At 55.1% G+C, this 20582-nt stretch overlaps 7 protein-coding genes across 7 annotated transcripts; 3 read left to right on the top strand and 4 right to left on the bottom strand.

The window, feature by feature from the left end:
* Positions 1–7: 7 nt before the first annotated feature.
* Positions 8–1867, bottom strand: EV422DRAFT_517861 (peptidyl-prolyl cis-trans isomerase D). The gene is made up of 7 exons (XM_053069483.1): positions 1710–1867; positions 1435–1638; positions 1342–1357; positions 1148–1269; positions 990–1062; positions 519–917; positions 8–427 (listed from the first exon to the last, which is right to left on the bottom strand). Exons 1-7 carry the CDS (start codon positions 1841–1843, stop codon positions 116–118), a joined length of 1260 nt encoding a protein of 419 aa, XP_052928913.1. The 5' UTR covers positions 1844–1867; the 3' UTR covers positions 8–115.
* Positions 1868–2083: 216 nt separating this feature from the next.
* On the bottom strand, positions 2084–3492 carry EV422DRAFT_605904 (uncharacterized protein; the record flags this gene model as incomplete). Its single annotated transcript, XM_053073789.1, has 6 exons — positions 3195–3492; positions 2937–3119; positions 2778–2845; positions 2551–2709; positions 2353–2484; positions 2084–2290 (listed from the first exon to the last, which is right to left on the bottom strand). The coding sequence occupies exons 1-6, from the start codon at positions 3331–3333 to the stop codon at positions 2084–2086; spliced, it is 888 nt and encodes a 295-aa protein (XP_052928912.1). The 5' UTR covers positions 3334–3492.
* Positions 3493–3777: 285 nt separating this feature from the next.
* On the top strand, positions 3778–5672 carry EV422DRAFT_584069 (alginate lyase-domain-containing protein; the record flags this gene model as incomplete). The annotated part of the gene is made up of 2 exons (XM_053073424.1): positions 3778–4501; positions 4750–5672. 2 exons carry the CDS (start codon positions 3778–3780, stop codon positions 5511–5513), a joined length of 1488 nt encoding a protein of 495 aa, XP_052928911.1. The 3' UTR covers positions 5514–5672.
* Positions 5673–6022: 350 nt separating this feature from the next.
* On the top strand, positions 6023–7272 carry EV422DRAFT_517856 (uncharacterized protein). Its single transcript, XM_053069482.1, has 4 exons — positions 6023–6148; positions 6239–6325; positions 6401–6539; positions 6623–7272. Exons 1-4 carry the CDS (start codon positions 6093–6095, stop codon positions 6881–6883), a joined length of 543 nt encoding a protein of 180 aa, XP_052928910.1. The 5' UTR covers positions 6023–6092; the 3' UTR covers positions 6884–7272.
* A 354-nt stretch (positions 7273–7626) lies between these two features.
* EV422DRAFT_517852 (uncharacterized protein) lies at positions 7627–10138 on the top strand. Its single transcript, XM_053069481.1, has 11 exons — positions 7627–7812; positions 7878–7978; positions 8040–8142; positions 8199–8315; positions 8381–8471; positions 8541–8634; positions 8716–8914; positions 8985–9083; positions 9142–9605; positions 9703–9825; positions 9904–10138. The coding sequence occupies exons 2-11, from the start codon at positions 7908–7910 to the stop codon at positions 9923–9925; spliced, it is 1383 nt and encodes a 460-aa protein (XP_052928909.1). The 5' UTR covers positions 7627–7812; positions 7878–7907; the 3' UTR covers positions 9926–10138.
* Positions 9898–12744, bottom strand: EV422DRAFT_249842 (uncharacterized protein). The gene is made up of 6 exons (XM_053065733.1): positions 12434–12744; positions 11822–12373; positions 11629–11765; positions 11408–11568; positions 10538–11345; positions 9898–10440 (listed from the first exon to the last, which is right to left on the bottom strand). The coding sequence occupies exons 1-6, from the start codon at positions 12510–12512 to the stop codon at positions 10264–10266; spliced, it is 1914 nt and encodes a 637-aa protein (XP_052928908.1). The 5' UTR covers positions 12513–12744; the 3' UTR covers positions 9898–10263.
* Positions 12745–15167: 2423 nt separating this feature from the next.
* EV422DRAFT_249839 (uncharacterized protein) lies at positions 15168–20550 on the bottom strand. The gene is made up of 4 exons (XM_053065732.1): positions 20387–20550; positions 19576–20311; positions 15548–19509; positions 15168–15483 (listed from the first exon to the last, which is right to left on the bottom strand). The coding sequence occupies exons 1-4, from the start codon at positions 20495–20497 to the stop codon at positions 15403–15405; spliced, it is 4890 nt and encodes a 1629-aa protein (XP_052928907.1). The 5' UTR covers positions 20498–20550; the 3' UTR covers positions 15168–15402.
* Positions 20551–20582: the final 32 nt, after the last annotated feature.

Genomic DNA, 20582 nt, shown 5'->3' with positions numbered 1-20582 from the left:
GTGACCAACTCTGTGCTCGCTATGTACCAGTAATTTTGGATAGTATGTAAAGATGCTTTATCATGATTATCCATCTAAACTATCATTACGCCTGCTATCAACGCTACCTAACCCTCTAAGCAAACATCTTAGCATACGCCTTCTTCTCCCTCTCCTTCCTCTCCTTCACCGCGCGCTGCACCACCGCCACCTCCCGCTGGATCAGCTTATCCTCCGGCGTGATCGCCAGCGCGGCCTGCAAGTCCACCAGCGCCGCGTCGGTGTCCTTGAGGGCCGCGAGGGCCTGCCCGCGACGGAAGTGGGCTTTGCATTTGTCGGAGGGGGTGATGGAGAATGTTGGGGCGTATGGGGCGAGTTTTTGGGAGAGGTCGAGGACTTGGGTGGTTGTGTCGACGGCAGGGCGGTAGGAGGTAACTTTTAGGTGGCACTAAGGAAGGAAGGTGGGCAGGTGAGTACGGACAACACCAACAGAAGGGATTTAGTAGAGCGGTCGCCGCGCAGAAGAAAGCCCAACATACCATAGCACTATTCAACAAACACGAAACCTTAATCGCAAAAAACGTCTGTTTCTGCTCCACACTCAACTCCTCCAAATCCTCTGGGCTCGGGTGTATCGCATTCAAATACCGCACTGCCTTCTCATACTTCTCTACCGCCTTCCTGTACTCCGCCTTCTTGAACGCCTCGTTCCCAAACACCTTCACCTTGCCCGCAATGTCGAGCATCTCCTCGGCGGGCTTGTCGGCGTCGCCGGGCATGTCTTCGGGGTACTCTTCGTAGACGTCGCCGTCGGTGGGCGTGGGGACGCCGTCGTCTTGTCCTGGGGTGAGTTCGCCGCAGGAAGCGATGACGACAGGTTCGGTAGGTTTGTCGGAGATGGTTTCGAGGTTTTCGATGCGGCGGACGATGTTCATGCCCTGCGAGGTAAGGAAGGTTGAGTACAATGGCGCGATCGCTCGTACCTGAGCATATGCATTTTAACACCGTACCTTGATCACACGACCAAACACGACATGTTTGCCGTTGAGATGCGGCGTTGGGACGGTCGTCACGAAGAACTGGCTGCAAATAATGAAACATCGAGGTTACTCTCACATGTCAAGCCTGTTGACCGACGCTGCAACATCAGCAGACTATCCTAACGTACCTTCCATTTGTGTTTGGCCCAGCATTCGCCATGCTGAGAAGTCCAGGCTTGTCGTGCACATATTCGAACTTCTCATCCTCGAACTTTTCGCCGTAGATACTCTCGCCGCCCGTTCCGTTGCCCTATTCAAGCCCGTCCTTCATATTAGCCCTTGAGAACAGTTCGGTTTCAGTTCTACAGACTCTGGTAGTTACCGCTGTGAAGTCGCCCCTATAGGACATGAGCAATCGTTCATGAGCATTCCCCCCGACAGACCACTCCCACCTCCCAAACTCCGGCCAACATACCCCTGAATCATGAACCCTTTAATGACCCTATGAAAAGCGCTTCCCTTGAACGTCAGCGGCACCCCGCGAGTCTTGGAGTTGACCTCGCCCGTACACAGCGCGCGGAAGTTCTCGGCGGTCTTGGGCACGACATCCTTGTAGAGCTCAAAGACGATGCGGCCGGCGGGGGTGCCCCCGATTGTTATGTCGAAGTAGGTTCGTGGGCTGTTTGTGAATTGGAAAGAAGTTAGAAGGGGGGTCTTGATAGGTGAGAGGAAAGGGAACGACTGACTCACTTGGGGCTTGTGTGGGAGATCATCTTTGGTGGTTGAAGCGGTTGTGTTGTGAGAAACGGGGCGGAGGAGAAGGGCGGATTTATGTTCTCACGGGCTGAGTCCCCCCTCACGCGTAAGGTTCGCGCGTCTTCCATCGCTTTCCATCTTGTCCAATGTTCCTGGGATGAGACGCGTAAATGAGGGTCGCGGGTGAGGTAGGTGCTGCGAAGTGTACGTGTAGAGACATCCGTCTTTCGAGCTCCGATTGGCTGTACATACATGGATCCATTTGTCTTCTTGGTTTCCAAAGCTGTTGGCATATAGGCGTTATCGAATCCATTACATCCCAAGATACATAAATACCCCACCACCTCAAAACACACGCCCAATCTCCCCTACGTAGGCCTCCACGAGACATTCCCGACCCCACTAAAAGCCGACTTGAGCGCCTTAGTATTCGCCCACGCCGAATTCACATAGTCATCCTCATCATTCTCCGCCAGTTTCTTGTGCTCCTCCTGCTTGCGGTAGTAGTAGGCCATCATGTCCTTTTGCTGTTGTTCGCTGAGGGGCGCTTCGCGGAGGGGTGGGCCTTGGCCTTTCTGTGATGGGTGTGAGTATACGGGAGAGGGGTGGGGGGCGGAAGAGGGAGGGGGCATGTTACCTTTTGGATCTTGACGATGATTTTGGTCTTGTCGTTTTTGCCGACGTAGTCGACGAGTTTCTTTTCGCGCTGGAGCTCTTTGCCGGCCCACCAGAGGGAGGCGGTGTCGATGTCGATTACTTCCTTTGATGCCTGATTATGATGTGTCAGAATTGCCCCCTCAGCTGTACGACCTCCCCCTCCGTCGCGTCTACTCACAGCAGTCCCCGTTAAATCCTCCTTATCCTCCAATATCTCCCGTACCGGTTCCCATTCAGGCAGCCCCATCGGCCAGACGATCGCTACTGCGCCGCGGATGTTGGAGAATGCTTCGTCGAGGTCTGGGAATGTGAGGCATTTGTTGGATTTCACTAGATCCTGGGGAGCGAGTCTCGGGGTTAGGCGGGAGTTTGATGGCAATATGATCTTGGGATGAAGATACGTACTTGTGATAGACACGCCTTGGCATTCGTCAATGTCTTTTGGATGATCTCTGCCATATCCTCCGTCGGCGCTGCGTAACGAAGATTCACACCGGGCTCCCATCAGCGCTCCGGGTCCCGCAAAAAAACTGCACCCCCGGGTAAGCTCCCAACTCCCCGTACCTTCACCAGTCCGCCTCCCAGTCGGATCCGGGTTCAGCAACACCTTCCTCCCATCCCTCTCCACCTCCTGCTTCAAAGGCGGTGTGGCCGGCTTCTCCTTCGACAGCGCCTCCAGCTGATCTTCATCGTAGCCATGCTGGTCGTCGGGTTTCAGCGGGCCGTACTCGATCAGATCTTCTGCGGCTGTTTGATATGAACAATTAGTATCCAAAAGAAGGAGGCCAAAAGGGTGTGTTGCCAAAAGAAGGAGTAGTTTACCGTCGATAAGCCGCCTGAGCCTGAGTCGGTAGTTCTGGAGCTTGGCGAGTTGCGGGACAAGCTCGCTGAGCGGAGATGTCGCTGGGGCTTCAAAGAGGAAGAGCGATTCTTCGGCTTTTTTGAGGGTTATCAGGACCATCTTGTTTGAGTAGGGGTGAGCGGTATGGGTATCCTGCCGTGGGGTGGGGTGTATATGGGGGAGGGGTGAACGTCAAACGATGAGGGGAGAGGGATATCTTATACGACGGGGAGGACGCCGATGACGAGGGGGCGAGTCCAAACGCGTCCAGACGTTCTTTTCGCTCTTGCTTAGAACGCGTCGGCTTCTCGCAGACGCCCAGCCATCGCCCGTCGCTCTCCCCTCTACGCAAACGTACTATCCCCAACAGCGTCTCATCTTGGCGCACGAGCTCATCTTGGCAAATTGGAGTCGCCCATCCTCAGAGAGTTGAATTCGTCTCAACTTTCAGCGCGCAAAAACCGGCCCGGATTCGGTGTGGTATTGCAACCGATTCTTTGTCCAGAGAACCCGCCGACACAAGATCTCCGCCGCTCTCACCAGCACAACTGCTCCACCACCACCATGCCCCAACCAACGCCCAGACTGCTCATCCCACTCCTCCTCCTCCTCCTCCTCCTTCCCCACCCGCCAACGCAGGGGTCAACGTACCCCCTCCCCCTCCTCCCCGACTCCCTAACAACAAACTACATCTCCGCCCGCGACCTCTACCGCAACCGCCTACTTTACCTTTCCGGTGAAGGCTCCGACCTCAACCCCGCCATCAACCACGTCGTGCGTCTCGCCGAGGGGTGGATCGCTGATCCCACCACCTACACCGTCATGAACAAAATGACCCATTCCACAACCGATAACAACACCACCGCACGGATCGCGCCCTCAGGCGACCCCCACGACTACTTCTCCCTCGCAAAATACTACTGGCCTGACCCCGCCACTCCCTTCGGCCTCCCCTACATCCCCCGCCCCGGCCAAATCAACCCTTCCTCAACGTCCCTCCCCAACGACCGGGCCTCGCTGGATGCCGTGATCGAGAGCGTGTGGACGGGCGCGCTGGCGTGGTTTTGGACAAGGGATGAGCGGTTTAGTGGGATGGCGGGGGAGCGGTTGCGCGTTTGGTTTGTTGAGGAGGGGACGAGGATGAATGCTGCGGTAGGGTTGGAGTGGGATAATTGGGTGGTCGGGAGGAGTAGTGTGGGTGGGGGGAATGGGACGGTGGGTGGGAGGAATGGGACGGTGGGGGTAGGGGGTAATAATTTGACGGATTTGGCTACGGGGATGGACTTGAGTGTTGTTGATGCGGGGTTGGTGGATGAGTTCAATGGAGCGAAGGGGAGGAGGGAGGTGCGAAAGCGGCAGGATGTGACATCGACGCCGAGTGCGGTTGCAACTCCTCCCGCGGCTGCTGCGACACCCGCTGCTGCTGGATGGACACCGCCGGCGCCGATTATGACTGGCCTGGAAGGTATGAATGTCATAATCCCCGAGTCATGACATCCCTATATCTAACACCCCCTCCTCCCAACTCCCTTACAGCCTTCACATCCCTCCACCTCCTCCTCGACGCCATCCTCCTCCTCTCCCCGACGTCCTCAATCACCCCCCTCCTCCCCGCCCTCACAACCTGGTTCACAACCTACCACTCCTGGCTGCTCACGTCACCCCGAGCCGTCGCCGAACAATCCCAACCCTCCATCCGCGGCCTCAACACCGACATCCAACACCTCGCCCTCCTCCTCTTCCTCAACCGCACCGCCGAAGCCGACACATACGTGCGGAACACCACGATCCCGAGAGTCACGGGGGCGATCGGGCCCGACGGCCGTGTCGCGTCTGCACTGACATCCGGCGGCGCGGACACATGGCAGAACTCCGTGTCCTATCTCTCCTCCCTCTTCACCCTCGGCCTCCTCACCCTCAACAACCCGCCGCTCCCCTCTCTCTTCTCGGTGACAACCACCGACAACCGATCCATTCGTGGCGCGTTGGATTTTCTGCTCCCGTATGCGTTGGCGAACGGGACCGGGTGGCCGACGGGGCCGAATGAGACGTTTAGTGTTGGGGCCCAGTTTTGGGGAATGGTGGGGGTCGCGTGGGTTGTGTGGGGAGAGGGGAGGTATAGGGATGCGGTGGTGCGGGGGCAGGGTGGGGGGAGGTGGGAGACGGCGAGGTTGTGGATGCCGTATGGGGCTTTTGAACTTAGGGCGGAGAGTAGTGGGGTGGTGGGGAGAGGGGAGGGGGTTTATGGACGGTGGGTGTTGATGATTTTTGGGATTGGGTGCGGTGTGTGGTGGATGTGATTGGGTTTCTGGGATGAGGACACCGGGGTTTTCTGTACAAAACTGTGTACTGTATGTATTTGTGTGCGTTGTCCACGGTTGCTATGTAACTTATCCTAGAGTAAAAGCATATATGGGAAGCCAGCCTTAGTGTTTGACGTGTAAAAATGTACATCACAGTACTACATATATCATATTTGGTTTTGAAGCTTATCGAAATAACATTATGCGTCGAATTTGTTGACGGATGTAGTTAACCCCATTCAGTGGTATGAGATGCTGGGGGAGATGCTGGGGGAGATGGCGAGGATGAGATCGAGAGTGACGTTGGAAGATTGGATGGACGAAAAGGGCGGAACAACAATCCTCCCTCGAGCCTTTTGCACAACCTGTGCTGCTTGTGCTGGGCGGAGTTCGGCAGCTGTCGCTTCCGTCCGACGCGTGAGAGGGACAACAGACCCCCTTCCTCTCGTAAGCGCAGATGTGGCGCACGCTGCTCCGTCGCATGGGCTTCGCACTTGGCTTGCATTGCAAAACTTTACAGACTGCAAACCCCCCCAACGGCACAACCCACTCCTCCACGAAAGACTCCCGCCAAACATGAGACCCTTAACAGAAGAAGAAACGAAGATATTCTTCGAGAAGCTCGCCAAATAGTAAGTTTTCACCAGCCACACCGGTCTTGCGGCAGGTCTTTCGCCTATGACTAAATTGGAATGACTTTTCCTCTTGTCCCCTCCTCGCAGCATTGGGCGTAACATTGTGCACCTGATAGACAGGGCAGACGACCCACACTGCTTTAGGTTACAGCGGGACAGGGTCTTCTATGTCAGGTGCGCTTTTTGAGCGTTGGTGGGTTCGGGCACTGCAGAGGGCATACTAATGAAGGCCCGCAACCCTGTCTTTAGTGAGGCAATTATGAAACGAGCGACGTCCGTCGGACGGGACAACCTGCTCACCCTAGGAGTGTGTTTCGGCAAATTTACAAAAACTTTGAAATTCAAGCTGCATATCACAGCGCTGGACTACCTGGCGCAATACGCAAAGGTATACTCCCTTATGAAGCTATACCCACTCAAAACCCAATACCCTATTTTCTCCCACTAACATCACCCCTTCCCCTCTACCAGTACAAAGTCTGGGTAAAACCCAACGGCGAGATGCCCTTCCTCTACGGCAACCACATCCTGAAAGCGCACCTGGGCCGTATCACCGAAGACACGCCGGAGCACCAGGGCGTGGTGATTTACTCGATGGGGGATGTTCCACTTGGGTTTGGCGTTACGGCGCGGTCAACGCAGGATTGTAGGAAACTGGATCCGACGACGATCACCGTGTTTCATCAGGCGGATGTTGGGGAGTATTTGAGGGATGAGGAGCATCTTGTTTAGAGAAGTGGGATGGTTTGGCAGGCGTGGAGAGGTTGGGGTAGAGTAATTTATTGGTAGGGGGTCTTTTTTGCATGTAGATTGCGTTTTGTAGCTTCACAGGCTGAGGCAGTCTCTGTTTTCAATGTATATAGAAACGCACTGTTAGGCATCAGTGAGAATGAACGTTGGAACTTTTTTGTAATGCAGGTTCATATCACTGCAGAGCGGATCCAAGTCTAACGAAGGGGAGAGTAGGAAGAGCTCTATGATAGCCTACAACCTACTACCTCATCTATCGATTCCCATCTATGTATGCGTATGTAACGTGTCGGCCTCTCCAATGAACGGATCTGCTGTCGAAAGGCGTCCGCTCCGTCGTGTTCTCCTGTTAGCGTGCGCATGTCCGGACGGACGCCCCACTCCATTGTCGGACACCCTTCCGGGGAATCCTCACGTCCTGCGCTTCCAGTCCACGTTCGACCTTCGTGAGCACTCTCAACCCTCCCGCCCCACTCAGCAATACTGCACAGAAAGGGAAACCAACAGCGCATCTCCCTCCACCAGCTTCGGCGAAACCCCTCGTCGCAGAAGTTCGCAGTTCTCCGGCGTTCGTAGTGTGTCTGTTCAGTCTTGAGTGTAGCCTTTGACGCCATGGCAAGCGATAGTGTGGCTTCGCCTCGTGGGCGTTCGTCGGCAAGAGCTGCTGCGGCGGCGGCGACGACTGCCGCAGAAGACCCCGCTGCTGAGGAACAGCAGGAAGTCAAAGTAACAAAGTTCTATCCCGAAGGTTCGCAGTTTACTCCCCGCGTCAGTCATTTTCCCACGGACTGAGCACTGAACTCAACCTTCTTGCCTACTTCGAAGCTGTGCCTGCCCGGACCCGAGGAAGGCGCCAGGACGCAAAGGGGCGGGCGGCTATTGATGAAAAGGACTCTCCCCCGACAGTCTTGGTTAGTTGTACTCTCATCATCCGCGCTCAACCGACGCCGCCATTGAAACTTTGACCTTTCTTTAGGAAGCCCTGCGCAACCAATGGCGCGAAAAGATGGAACGGCGCGAAAGAGGGGAGGATACTTTGGGTTTGAGAGACACCATCCAGGAGCTTTCCAACGAAAAGTTAGTACGCGCACCTCGACGCAGCCCTCCGCTGACGAATGCACTGATACTCTCCCATCAGCGACTCCATCCAAACAGTGAGAAAGGAGCGCGTTTTTGACGACGAGGTTACTGAGGAAGAGATGAGCATCATTCAACAACGGGTGGCATTGCAACAGCGACGCGTAAGATTGCAGTCAAGTGTGGGTGCGTCATTCGGGAAGCTCACGTCAGATCATAGTTTCAAGAATATCAACGCCGAGAAGTCGCACGGAAGGTGGACAAGGTCCGAAGCATGTTTGAGTTTTTGAAGCCGGAGGAGATTGCTGAGGCCTTGGCGGATGCCAAGGATGACGAGGTTAGGACCGCCTTTGCAGAAAAACTCGTGTGGATATGCGGAAGCTCAAGGCTCGCGTTATGTAGGATACCACCATACTCAATTTCACCAAGCCGCAATACTTGACGACTTTGCGGAAGCAAATGGCGCTCAAGTATCAGACAGCACAGCAAGAAGGTTGGTGACAGATATTAGGGTTCATTCAGCAAAGGTGGCGAGTACTAAGATTTATCTCCTCTTTTCAAGTTGGGCTCACGGAGGAACAGCAACAGGCATATGACCGACTGATGGAAAAGCGAAAGAAGGCAGTGAAGAAAACGACTGCCGAGGATGCCAAAAAGTGAGACCGAGAGAGAGAGAGATAGCGCCCTTGAGTGCATCAGGAAGAGTCAGTCACTCACGGTCACAATCATTGATCTAGGCGATGCATCAAATACTCTCGACTGCGGCTAGACGAAGCTCTCAGTCAATTGGAAGCAGGCCATGACCCTTCCAAAGTCTTTGAGGGATGGAGCGACGCGCGTGTGAGAGCCTACCAACAGATTAAGACGAAGCCGAATTCGTACTATTATCGATTTAATGCCCCGGGGGAGAAGCAGAGGAACGGTGTTTGGACGAAAGTGGGTGTACAGGCATTATGTAACCCGCTCAAAAAACGATCCGGAGTTGACATCTCTTGGGCTTCTATAGGAGGAGAGGACGTTGTTCTTCAAACGGCTGGACGAGATGGGAGCGGATGGACAATGGGGTATTTTCTCGCAGACGATTCCCGGGCGTGTGGGATACCAGGTACTGGTGTTCAGCTGGAATGTACGTGGGCAACATCTGCTTACATTTCCGCCATCAGTGTTCCAACTTCTACCGCGGCCTGCTCAAATCCGGCGAGATAGTTGACCCCAACTACCTTATCGATGCCAAAGGCGAGCTCCGGTACCTCTTTGGCAAAAAGGACGGCGGCGAAGGCGTCATCCGCCACCACTCCAAACACGGCTCGGGCGGCGTCAAAACCCAACGCACCACATCATCCTCCTCCACTGTCAAAAAACGTAAACGCCGCAACCGAAACAACGATGATTCAGACGACGACGACGCCGATGACGGGAACGTCGACGATCTATTTGACCAGGACGATTCGGGCAACTTCACGTGTAAAGTCTCCTGGGCCACCACGCGCCGTACCCGTGCACGATTGGAAGCGGCGGAAGCGGACCCGAATGAGGGGACCGAGAACCCGTTGCCGGGGTTTACGGACCCGATTAGTTTGGAGGAGGTTGTGAAGCCGGCTATTTCGCCTTTTGGGCATGTTATGAGGTGCGTGTTTTTGGGGTTGTGGGTGTTTTTCTGGGTGGAGAGTTGGGGTGATTTTTTATTGACGATCCCTCTTTTTTTGGTGGATACCGCGACACAGCTATGACAGCTGGATCCGCTGCCTAGGCTCCGAAGACCGCAAGAACATATGCCCGCTGACGAAGAAACCGCTCACGAAGCGCGAATTGGTTGTATTGACGCATGAGAATATTGAGGAGTATCGGTAAGTCTCGGTCCTTTCCTTACAATCCGCGCCTGGGCGGTATATACTCACATCCATCCCTTCCTGTCCTCGCTGTAGTGATAAAATCGTAAATGGGTGAACCTCGACACCTCCCTGCCGGCGTAACTGAATTTCGCGCCTTTCTCGGGGTCGGCGCTCAGGACATATCGACAGGCACACGGGGATCGACGTCTTTATATTATAGCAACTCTTGTATACCCACTCCTCTTGGCGGACTGACGAATTTCCATCGGCTTTTTTTTTTTCCCTTGATGTATATATATTTCCGAATACAAATTTTCCGTTTCTCTTGCTCTGAAATCGGCGCTCTATTTACGTTCTCCAGATTCAATGGGAATAATGTCCGGAAGATCCAATGCTGCGAACATCCCTGTTACCAGATTTTCATTCTCCAACAACCAAAAAGTATCAATCAGTCTACCGCTCTACAGACATAAGCCGTATGTACGATACATGGACTACACTCGCGGCCTGGGGGCACACGTTATACTGCATGTGCGACAGCGAAGAAAGCAGCCCCTGCACCTGTTCCAAAACCCTCGGCGTCGAGATCTCTTCCGCGACCAGGACCCCGGCCTCGGATCTTACATTGATCTACAATACAGCCAAGAAAAAGAATAGTAATCGGGTATCAGTCTTCCCGATCACTTTACATAGCTCGTGATAAAACCAGCGCTTCACTTCGCTTTACCTCAACCCGATTCTCCCCCAGTTCCTGCGACACAACCCGACACAAATCCCGCCATTCCGTCCAACAGAACACGACGCCGTCATCATTATCCGCGGGACTGGGACCGTGTCCACCATACAACGAGTCCGCAACGAACGTTTCCATATCAGCCTCACTCAACGTGTCCTTCGTCTTCCCATTCCGCATCGTCCAGGCGTCTAGAAATTCGTTGATGGCCGGGTCGGCCATGATGCGCGCTGAAGATAGGGTCTTGATGAGTGTGGCCGGATTGAGCTGTCCGTCGTGGGAGTGGGAGAGACGGTTAGCCCTTTGTCGCGTAAGGGCGCCCTGCAAAGACGGCACGGTGCCGTCCTCTTCGAGCGGATGTGGGGCGGTCATGGCTTCGAAGATGGTAAGGCACGAGGAGTCGTGGAACATATTGCGCAAGATAGACGGTGGGATGCGGACGTGGTGGATCTGGACGCCGTCGTCGAGTGCGATCTCTGTGAAGACATCTGGTCCTACATCGGGGGAATACATACTCGATTTGTCGACGTCGGTTGGTATGTTCTGCGTCAGTGACAAGAGAATGGATGCGGGCGTCCCGGTCTGCCCATGCAACACAGTCCTCTCGATCCATTCGAACGGGTACACGTATCCATTGATGCGATGCGGTATGACCGGCGGCCGCTCAAATTTGATATCCGCCCGGATGGCATCCTTCACTGATCGCTGCGGTGGGGAAGTATGGTACGTCACGTTGACTCCCGATTTGGGTTGGATTAGAAACCTGCGTGCTGCGGCTTCTTGTCTGATGTTGCCTTCGTTTCTGCGATGATGGTGTGAGTGGTGCAGCACCGTTATATATCTCATGCATGCAGCGAATCATACGTTTCGATGTAATCTGTCAAGGACTGCTTCAGCTTTTGTCCCATCGTAGAGCGGTCAGATAGGAGCAGCTCTGCGTTGCCTGCGGCTTTCAACTTGTACGCGTCGCAGCCGGGATCGTAGCCCATGTACTCCAGGTTTCTGCAGAATAGAATCGACCATGGCTATGGTGATGTGAGGACGAGGGTCTCAACGTCGCTCGTCCACACCACACCGTGCCATACCTTGAATCTCACCACTGTCGGGGTTTTGGAGATGATTTCCACCACGACAAATTCTCCATGCTCATTTGTGCATATCAAGTTCGTCTCGTATCGGGCCGTCCCGGTGCCAAACACATGTTGAGAGGGATCACCGATGTCTGGAGCCAATGATGAGAGCAGTGGCAATAGCTACAAGGATCTGGGGTGCACGTACCAATCACAACAAGAACGAGATCGATCTCCTCCGTACTCGGGAGCGGACTCGACTTGGCGCATGTAGTATACACTCTGGGAGAATACAAGGTTTGTTCCACCCTTTGCGGTCGACTTGGCAGCTCCACATATTGCGTATTGCGTTGCGCTCTCAGGTAGACCGGGCAGAGCTTGTCACGACTGTTCTCTTTCGGTATGAGGTTGAAAATCTTGAATCGCTTGCCTTCAACGAGGCGTGCCAGCAATCCTTCGTCGGGACCCCATATCGTCAGCATCGATTGACCCGTTTTCTCCCGTGGAATCCCATCCGGTGGGTAATCGCAGACGCGAAACGTCAAGAACGTAATCACATTTCGCGGCGGTGCAACCGTCTCCAGTTGTTCTCGAAGGTCCTCAGAAAGCTGTGCACGCTGCTTTTCGTGAGATTCTCGCATCGCGTCTTCCAGCGCATGGCGTTGATCGGTTTCGAGCTTGGAGATGAATTCGGCGTGGTTCCCAAAAGCTTTGGCGTGTTCGTGCAACTCCTCGCCATCTTGGATTTCGGACAGCGCTACTGCACAAGTTCACAAAATTAAAGGGCGTTAAGTGGTCAGATTAATTCTGCCGTGCCTACCTCGGCCTGTAAGGTTCTGTGCACTTCTGGTTTCCGATTTCCCGGCTTCTTTTTCGAGTTGACCCGCAATCTCCTGCATCGCTGAACTGTAATGTTTCTGTAGCGAACCTTTCGAGTGAGGACGTAACACATATGTTGACGACGATTGGAGCAGACTCTTCGTACCTGCCAACGCGCGGCCGCCTCTTCCTCCTCTTTCTGCGTTCGCACGACGCCAACTCCATCCGCGCTCTTCTCGTAATACCGCATAGGATACCTCCGACAAATAATTACGTCGATCGCCGGCACAAGCCCGCCGTCGGCAGACAGGTGTCGCAAGGATATCACAAAACTTCTTGGTCGCTGATAACCCAGGAGTGCATCCCACGGTGCTCGTCTCGTCCCGTTTGCACTGAGTACGAGGTGTGTCTTATCCGTGACTTCCAGCACCGGACATGGTTTGGCCGGCCCTCCCAGCTGGGAACCGCAAACCCTGATTTTCATACCCAAAAAAAGCTTCCTCTGCCGGATAGCTTCGAGCAACACCTCATCTGCCTTCGCTTTGATGGTGTACCAGCCGTCGGTCAGCTCCAAGTGCCAGACACTGGTGGCCTTCCTCGGCTCCGGCGCGATTTGCGAGATGCATAGGACCATGAATCGATCAGGAACATTATCGCGTTCGACAATCAGCTTGACGGCGGAGCGCTCAGCTCGGTTGATCTCTCTCTCATATCGGTAGCAAAGTCGATGGATGACGGCAGCTGGCTGCCATAACTGTTCCATCAAATCCGGAAACGAGCGGACAAGTCCGGCAAGATTCCAGAGAATTAGCTGATAATGATTCCGCATCCACTCGTCCGTCAGCAACGTTGGAGAGGCACCTGCTTCCACGAGAGAAAGCTTCGCATCATCCAATCCCCATGTGTCTCCGTCATGTTTCTCGAATCGCTGCAGATGAGCAGTGTGTAATGTAATCGAGGCAATGACCGCCGGTATACTATGTGCAAGGGCGGATTTCGAAGATGCATCCACACGTTTGCGCAAGCTCTGCCGCTCTCCTGAAGCCGTAAAGTCGAAAAGCACCCGTCGAGTGGGTGGTTGCGTCGTTGGCTTTGCCGCGAGCGCAGAGTCCCCAGGTGTTACCGCTGCAACTTGCTTCACTTTCTGGCGCAACGGTCTGAACGGCTTGCGATTTCGGTCGACAGGGCCGGATTTCGCCATGCGCGGGGTCATGAGCGAAGTGGGAGAAACCGGAGCCGTAGCGGCAAGTGGAAAGTTGCTGGTATCCCCATTCAGTCTCCGTTTCGAAGGACAAGACATCGAGGTGATGCGACCGAGTCCGGATCTATCAACGGCGTCATGGTTTTGCGGATCGGCTCCGTTTCGAAGGGCGCCTAAACCACTGTTTGCAGGAGATCCCAAGGTCACACGGGAACCGTTGCTTTCTGCAAACCCCATTGCTTTCGCCTTTTCTTGAGCTTCCAAAGACAATTTGGGCAAATCCTTTCCAGTTCCCGACGCGAAACCCATCATGGATGGCCTCGAAGGTCTACACGGCGTCTCTTGTGGAGTTGTGTCCGCAATCAAAGTTTCGTCTTCCGGGTACAGACCTAATGCACGAGCTTTCCTCGTCGCTGCTTCCGAAATCTTGGGAAGAGCCTTGCCGCTCCCGCTCGAGAATCCATAGCTAGCGTCCATTTTTGGCCGGGGTGTTTCGACGATTGCAAGGGCGTCCCTTTCATCCGTCCTCGTCTCCGCTGGACCGTCGACAAAACCCATGAGGCGGGCACGCTCCCGAGCAGCACCTGACGGCTCAGTCATTTGCCTTCCCGTTCCCGTCGAGAAACCAGGAAACGCAGCGACTTCACGATGGACGGGCGTTTCGGCCGGGGCTTGAAACGATTTCGCCGATGTTTCGTCTAATGCCGCACTGTTGTGCATCCCATCGTAGAGTCCCATAAGGCGTGCCCGCTCACGTGCGGCACCTGAAGGCTCCGCCATCTTTCTGCCGGTGCCTGTGGAGAAACCAGTAAAGGCGGGCTTGGTCTGAACGGGTGTTTCGACCGGAGCTGGAAATGACGCCGGTGTCGGTTCGTCCTGCGTCCCGTCGTAAAGCCCCATGAGCCGTGCACGTTCTCGAGCAGCACCTGAAGGTTCCCGTAGCTTTTTGCCTGTGCCGGTCGAAAAGCCGGAAAACCCAGCGGGCTTAGGCGGAATGGGCGTTTCGACAGGGTATGACGGTGCGCTTCTCGCCTTTACTGGGGAAGATACCGGTGTCGGTTCGTCAACTATCATGCTTTCGTTCGCGCCATCGTACAGACCCATGAGCCGTGCCCGCTCTCGAGCAGCGTTCGAAGGCCCCGGTAGCTTCTTGCCCGTTCCGGTCGAGAACCCCGCAAAGCCACCGACCGATGGCCGCACTGGCGTCTCAAGAGTGCCCCACCGCGCGCTTCTCTCGTTTACCGGAAAGGTTGCTGGCGTAGGATCGTCCACGATGGCGTTATCCCGTGGCCCATCGTAGAGCCCTATGACGCGTGAACACTCTTGAACGGCCCGCGACGGCTCCCCTAACTTCTCGCCCGTCCCACCGGTGAACCGTGCGCCAAGCCCAGCTCTCGGGCGCACAGGTGTATGCACGTCACTAACAACATCCTCCTCAAGCAACCCCAAGGCACGCGCGTGAATTTGAGCATTCCGCGAAATCGGAGGTAACCCTTTGCCGCTTGCCGACATGAAGCCCGCAGGTCGCTCAAGATTATCAACTTTCCGTCCACTCAATTGCTGTTCTTCGGAAGTAGATTGCTCGACCAGGTTCGCTTGTCTCTTCTTCGGAACGGGCGTTTCGGGGATCTCAAAAGGCGTTTCCGCATTGAATCCAAGTGTCACCGCGCGTTGCTGTGCTTGTTTGCTCACAGGCCCCAACGCCTTGCCCCGACCTGTGCTGAATCCAGCAAAAGCAGCTTTTGGTGGCGCGAACGGCGTCTGCGCTCCTACAACGTCGCTATGTCGAATGGGTGTGGGAGAGGCCAGCGCGCTTGGTGGTTCCAATTCCATCGCTGCCGTCTCGTATGCTGGTATACCCAGCGGTGTGTTAGGCACAATTCCGACAGCGTTGTCCAACAGGTTGGCTCTCACTTCAGATTGAACCGTGTCGGAAATCTGACCGCCGTAGTATTCACTTGCACCTGTATTGTGCGCCACCGTTGCTTCTGGGACAGCAGATTGGTTCCCATTTATCCGGTGTACAGGCACCTCGAATGACACGTCGTGTGCAGCCTCTATTCTAGCTGCACCAAAAGGTTCCGCAAGTATCGAATAGTCGTCCCCCGAGATTGTTGTAGGCGAGTCACGGTCCTTCGAGATCGCAAAATCTTGGATCAGGGGAGGGAACTCGTGATGACAATTCTCGTCCCCTTCTCCGTGGCGATCTCGTTGACCTCCCGAACGACCCGGCGCTGTCTCATTCAGCGGCGGTTCCCGGTAGTCCATCGGCGTATTCGTGCCTTCATCCGCCGCGTGCGGGACCTCCTTCACCACAGTCATCCCATCCCCCTCCCCAAGCGGTGTTCGCCACCCACGCACCTCCCTCCTCAAATCCCCCAACGATTTCGGCGCAAACGACACACTCGCACGGCCCGATCCCAGCCCACCCCCGGACGCACACATCGGATTGGCATCTGCGCTCAACTCCTGGTCCACAAACTGCGCAAAGCGCCGAATGGTAGACATATTCGGCTTCAGCTGCTTTCCCGAAGCGAACGCGAAATTGATCAGGCCCTGTTCGGCGGGTTCAGGATCTTGATCTTTGAACGCAGGCGCGTGAAATGGCGGTGGTATCGGGGCGCTCAACGGGACGGATTGGGCCGGTTGCGTATTTGTTTGGTTCAACGCACGTTCAAAGCTCGCAGAAATATCGTCGTCTTCGATAGTGTACGCGTCGTAGAATCCGGGTTGGGTGCGTGGGAAGTCCGCTTCCACTTTGAGCTTCTGTGTTATGCCATGCACTGCGGAGAGCATCGAGTGGCCGTAATCATCTCCATACTCATCGTCATCGTCTACATCGGATTGCACTCCGAGTGGCGGGTGTTCGACTTCATCTGTGTCCCACCGTACGGCTTTTGCTCGCTGCGTGCGTTCCGCTTCATCATACTGATTGGGGAGTTTGAAACTGTCGTTCACCGCACCAGTCAGCGAAGCTTGCGATGCGGCAATGATCGGAGACGATCCGGCGGACATCACGGATGCATCATCGACATCTGCGTGAGCCACACATTTAGGTGATGCGGCGCAGGTCACTGGAGACCGTGACGCCAAAATGGTGGCAGCTTGATCTTTGAGGTCATCAACAGGCGGAGAGCGAGCTGCGTGACCGCCGGGGACTGGAGCCTTCGATGAGATTTTGCCAGCTGCTGTGCGGTTATCCTGGGTACGGCCGTTCACTGCTTCCTCGCGTACATCGGTGGTTTCAAGCGCACGTGGTCCACTCAGATGATATTCATCATGCGCCTCTCGAGTCTCGTCTTGCGTATCGTTAAAATCTTGAACGTGCTGCGACCGTACAGGACTTGAATGAGCAAGCGGTCCCATTGCCTGCTTCTCGGCCACGCCGGGGGTAGCCGATCTAGTTGATGCGTCCTCAGCGGTCTCGACAGCGACTTCCAGCGTAAGCGGGACACCGTAACGATGGTCATCACCTCCGTCTTGAGTATCTTCTTGCGTGTCATCAAAATCCTGAACATGCCGCGACGGTGGAGGACTCGAATGAACAGGCAGTCCCATCTCGCGCTTATCCTCGATGTCGAGCGTTGCTGATCTAGCTCGTATATCGTCATCCGCGTCAAGTACGTGAATAAGCTCGTCGTCCTCCCTCTGCGGCAACGACTCAGTGCGATCGCTATCATGGTCAGTTCCCACCTCTTTCCCCAAACGCGTCGGCATCACCAGGTTTAGGCTACCAACACTTCCTGTCGCCATCATCGGAAACCGCCGAAAGATAGAAGGCGAGTCACACTCCGACCCCTGCGTCTGCGACTCCGGCGAGCTAGGCACATCAATGACCGCCTGTTTCATCTTCACTTCCGCGCGATTGAGTCGAGGTGTCAACGAAAGGGTGGCGGGGATCACGTCCTGGCCCGTGTCGATGATGGTGGTTTTCTGGGTTGCGGTGGATTGGGTATCTGCGTTGTCGATGATGGTGGTCTTCTGCGTCACGCTGGATTGGGTTTCTATGTTGTCGATGATGGTGGTTTTCTGCGTTACGACAGACTGCGTATCTACATCGTCGGTGATGCTAGTCATCTGGGTTACGCTCGATTGGGTATCTATATGCTCGTGTTTGATAGTTTCCGCGATGCTTGCAATCAGGTTGAGTTCCACATGGTTGGATCCGACTGGACTTGAGATCAGAAGCAGTTGCTGACTGCACGTAGCATCTAACGAGCCTTCCATTTCAATACCCTGTGAGCGAGCAGTAGGCTCTAAGAGCGCGGGAGATCCAATATGTGGGAAGTCGTCTTCTTCCTGCGTTTCAACGATCATCGAGTTTGCCGGCGCTTCGGCCGCGGTCGCTGTTGATGGGACACCATCCCCGACAGCAACCGTATGAGCAGCATCGCCATCAGACTCCACATCCGACGGGATCGAATCCAGTTCCGAGGTTTGCAGCAACAGTCCATTCCGATATGGCGCCTTCGAACCCAAGTCGCGCTTCCGTTTGTTCGGCGGGGTGATGCTTGGAATCTCGAGAATGTTCATAAGGTCCGCAATGTCGACTCTATCATTATCATCCGGCGACTTCGACTGAGGGGATGACAGCCGTGCTGGGATCTCCCGCGCGACAGGGGACTGGGCTTTCGCGGGTGACGACGATATCAGTATTGGTGCGGCGCCTGGGCCGTTGTTCGTCGCTTTTGCATCGTAAACGGGAGATGGACGTGGAGGCGAATGAGGTTCGGAGCCACCTGCCGCATTGAAAAGATCACTCGACATGGCACAAAGCTCACGGTGTGCCGATTGACTCGAAGATGGCAGGCATGGTGAGGCCGCTTTGATCATCATTCCTCGTTTTCGGCCCGCATCAGATTTCTTCGAATACACAGACTCCGGAGAGCTCAGCACGGATACATCCGATAAGGGCGAAGAAGAAAAGATGCTTTCAAACGTGTCTAACGCTTCCTTTTTGAGACGCCTCGTATGCTCATTGCTGTACGGTGCAGATCTTCGTGCAACAGGGCTCGCCGGCGCCGGCGCCGGGGTCCGTGCCGTGCCGGGTTTCGCTTTCATATGTTTGATCTCTTTTGTACTGCTACAACCGCTCTCCCCGCGTCGTATTCGCTCGCTTCTTCTAACGTTGCCCTGCGGATCCGAGTGCCGTAGCTTGCGACCTCGTTTCCTTTCCTCCTGAGGTCGTTCCTGGAAGGGGTTCTGTTCTGCGCGACCTATGGCAATGCTGGCGGTGGTGGAGCGCCCCGATGCCGTGATTGTTGACGTCCCAACAACGTCAAAATTGGGTTTGGGCACCCTAGTCGGGATGGTAGTTGCCCAGAAGCTCAAGTCATCGCCTGTTGGAGCGGCTTGGGTCGTGAGATCTTCAGATGGCGTCACACAATGAGACTGTACAGTAAGCTTGGGGAAGTCGCCCTTCGACTTTCGCCTTTTGTTGGGTTTCCTGCTCTGATTTGAGGAGACGTATGTCGTTGGGACAGTCCCAATGATATCAGACAGTTCCAGCGGCTGTATTTGCTCGGGCCCAACGATGTCCTGGATCTTCGTGACGGTACCTCCCCGACGTTTCCTCTTGGCATTCAGCGGTGTTTCGTCGCGCATCGCCTGATCTGCATTCCTTTTAGCAGCCTCGCCCTGCAGAGCATTGTGCAAGCTCGGTACAGCGGTGAGAGACGGCTCACGAACGAATTGATTAGCGAACATGTCATCAAAGTCGTTCTTCGACGGAGACGGATCAGCAGTCCTCGGAGTCAGCAACATCCTTTTCGGTCGCCCTTCAGCAGAACGGATCTGCCTCGTGTTGGATTTCGCGAGGGGCTTCGGTTTCTGCTGACCCAGGAAAGGCGTCAACCACTTTACTCCTGTTCCTGAAACTGAAATGTACTGTTATCGGCTGAACCGCCCGTCTACACACAAGAGCACAATGGACAAGCCCATACCTTTGACTCCCGGTGTCAGAGAACTGAAATCGTTTTCTTTTACCGACGTTTCTCTCCGTGCATTGCCAAGTCGATTCGCCAGTAAGCGCCCCAGCGCACGATCAGCCGACAGCGCCTTCGGCTTCTCAACATTAGACATCCTCGATTCTTCATGCAGGACGCGTATCTGCTCCGCAGGTGCTATGGCCGGCATGACAGGTGGCGTTCCCTCCGGGCTTCTACTCCGAGGCCCAACCGTAGCCCAAGCCGTAGGAGACTCCTGAGCCGCCAAAGACTGAAACTGCCTCCGCCGAAGAAGACTCGCAATGTGACCGGGCGTCACGGCCCGCTGCTTCCCATTTGGCAACGGAGTTTCTAATGAGGGTGACCAGCCAACCGGGAGGTTCAGAGCCCGCGCGTGGAGTGGCGTTATGAACCGGTTTCGCTGGTCGGGTTGCCGCCATGGCGTGTCTAGTTGGCCCGTGACCCGTGAGGCGGAACCCTCGTCCAATCGCAGAGGAGAAAAGTCGTCCGGCGAGTCCGCGAGTAGACTCCTCATATGTGATTGTGCTGCTCGCTTTTTCGGTGCAGGGGTTTTGTATGTGTCCTCTTTCCCATGGCCATTCGCGTGCTGATCTCCGCCCACTCCTATGGCGGAAGGCATCAAAGTCCTGACTCCAGTGTTCTTGTTCTGTGACTGCTCTGCCTCCGTATTATTGGAACTGCCTGCTGCCTGTGGGTTGTTCGCTAGTGATGTCTGCATCGTAGGGTACAGTTCGTCAGTTTCACCCTTTACGGCCCCGCCGCCCTAGCAAAGGCGGGATCATCATACCACATCCTCTCTATCAACCCCAATCGCCATCAAGACTCCGTGCGGTAGCTGAGGCACCCAGAGGTCTTCCATATCGAAACTGTTGGAGTTGCTGTCATTGTCCGTGTCCATGTCTCTTCGGTGGGCGTTTGTGAAGTGACCAATGTTCAGCGTGGGAAACTGTGGGGAACAATGTCGATTTGGGGAGTCCAGTCGA

Source organism: Fimicolochytrium jonesii (genome assembly GCF_025526975.1).
Source record: "Fimicolochytrium jonesii strain JEL569 chromosome Unknown EV422scaffold_3, whole genome shotgun sequence".
NCBI classification, from domain to species: Eukaryota; Fungi; Chytridiomycota; class Chytridiomycetes; order Spizellomycetales; family Powellomycetaceae; genus Fimicolochytrium; species Fimicolochytrium jonesii.
The sequence above is the reverse complement of the archived record's forward strand: the minus strand, read 5'-3'. Positions and strand labels throughout refer to the sequence as shown.

Coding starts and splice junctions, on each gene's coding strand:
- EV422DRAFT_249839 (XM_053065732.1), bottom strand. CDS start 20,497: ATGGACACGGACAATGACAGCAACTCCAACAGTTTCGATATGGAAGAC. Junction 19,510..19,575: donor TCTGACACCGGGAGTCAAAG/GTATGGGCTTGT, acceptor AGTACATTTCAG/TTTCAGGAACAGGAGTAAAG. Junction 15,484..15,547: donor CCGACACGGTTCAATCTGAA/GTGAGAGCCAAC, acceptor TGGGTATACCAG/CATACGAGACGGCAGCGATG.
- EV422DRAFT_517852 (XM_053069481.1), top strand. CDS start 7,908: ATGGAACGGCGCGAAAGAGGGGAGGATACTTTGGGTTTGAGAGACACC. Junction 8,635..8,715: donor ACTGCCGAGGATGCCAAAAA/GTGAGACCGAGA, acceptor TCATTGATCTAG/GCGATGCATCAAATACTCTC. Junction 9,826..9,903: donor GAGAATATTGAGGAGTATCG/GTAAGTCTCGGT, acceptor TCCTCGCTGTAG/TGATAAAATCGTAAATGGGT.
- EV422DRAFT_249842 (XM_053065733.1), bottom strand. CDS start 12,512: ATGCAGGAGATTGCGGGTCAACTCGAAAAAGAAGCCGGGAAATCGGAA. Junction 12,374..12,433: donor ACAGAACCTTACAGGCCGAG/GTAGGCACGGCA, acceptor GAACTTGTGCAG/TAGCGCTGTCCGAAATCCAA. Junction 10,441..10,537: donor TGGGGGAGAATCGGGTTGAG/GTAAAGCGAAGT, acceptor GCTGTATTGTAG/ATCAATGTAAGATCCGAGGC.
- EV422DRAFT_517861 (XM_053069483.1), bottom strand. CDS start 1,843: ATGGAAGACGCGCGAACCTTACGCGTGAGGGGGGACTCAGCCCGTGAG. Junction 918..989: donor TGTTTGGTCGTGTGATCAAG/GTACGGTGTTAA, acceptor CTTACCTCGCAG/GGCATGAACATCGTCCGCCG. Junction 428..518: donor GTTTGTTGAATAGTGCTATG/GTATGTTGGGCT, acceptor TTCCTTCCTTAG/TGCCACCTAAAAGTTACCTC.
- EV422DRAFT_517856 (XM_053069482.1), top strand. CDS start 6,093: ATGAGACCCTTAACAGAAGAAGAAACGAAGATATTCTTCGAGAAGCTC. Junction 6,149..6,238: donor TTCGAGAAGCTCGCCAAATA/GTAAGTTTTCAC, acceptor CCCTCCTCGCAG/CATTGGGCGTAACATTGTGC. Junction 6,540..6,622: donor ACCTGGCGCAATACGCAAAG/GTATACTCCCTT, acceptor CCCCTCTACCAG/TACAAAGTCTGGGTAAAACC.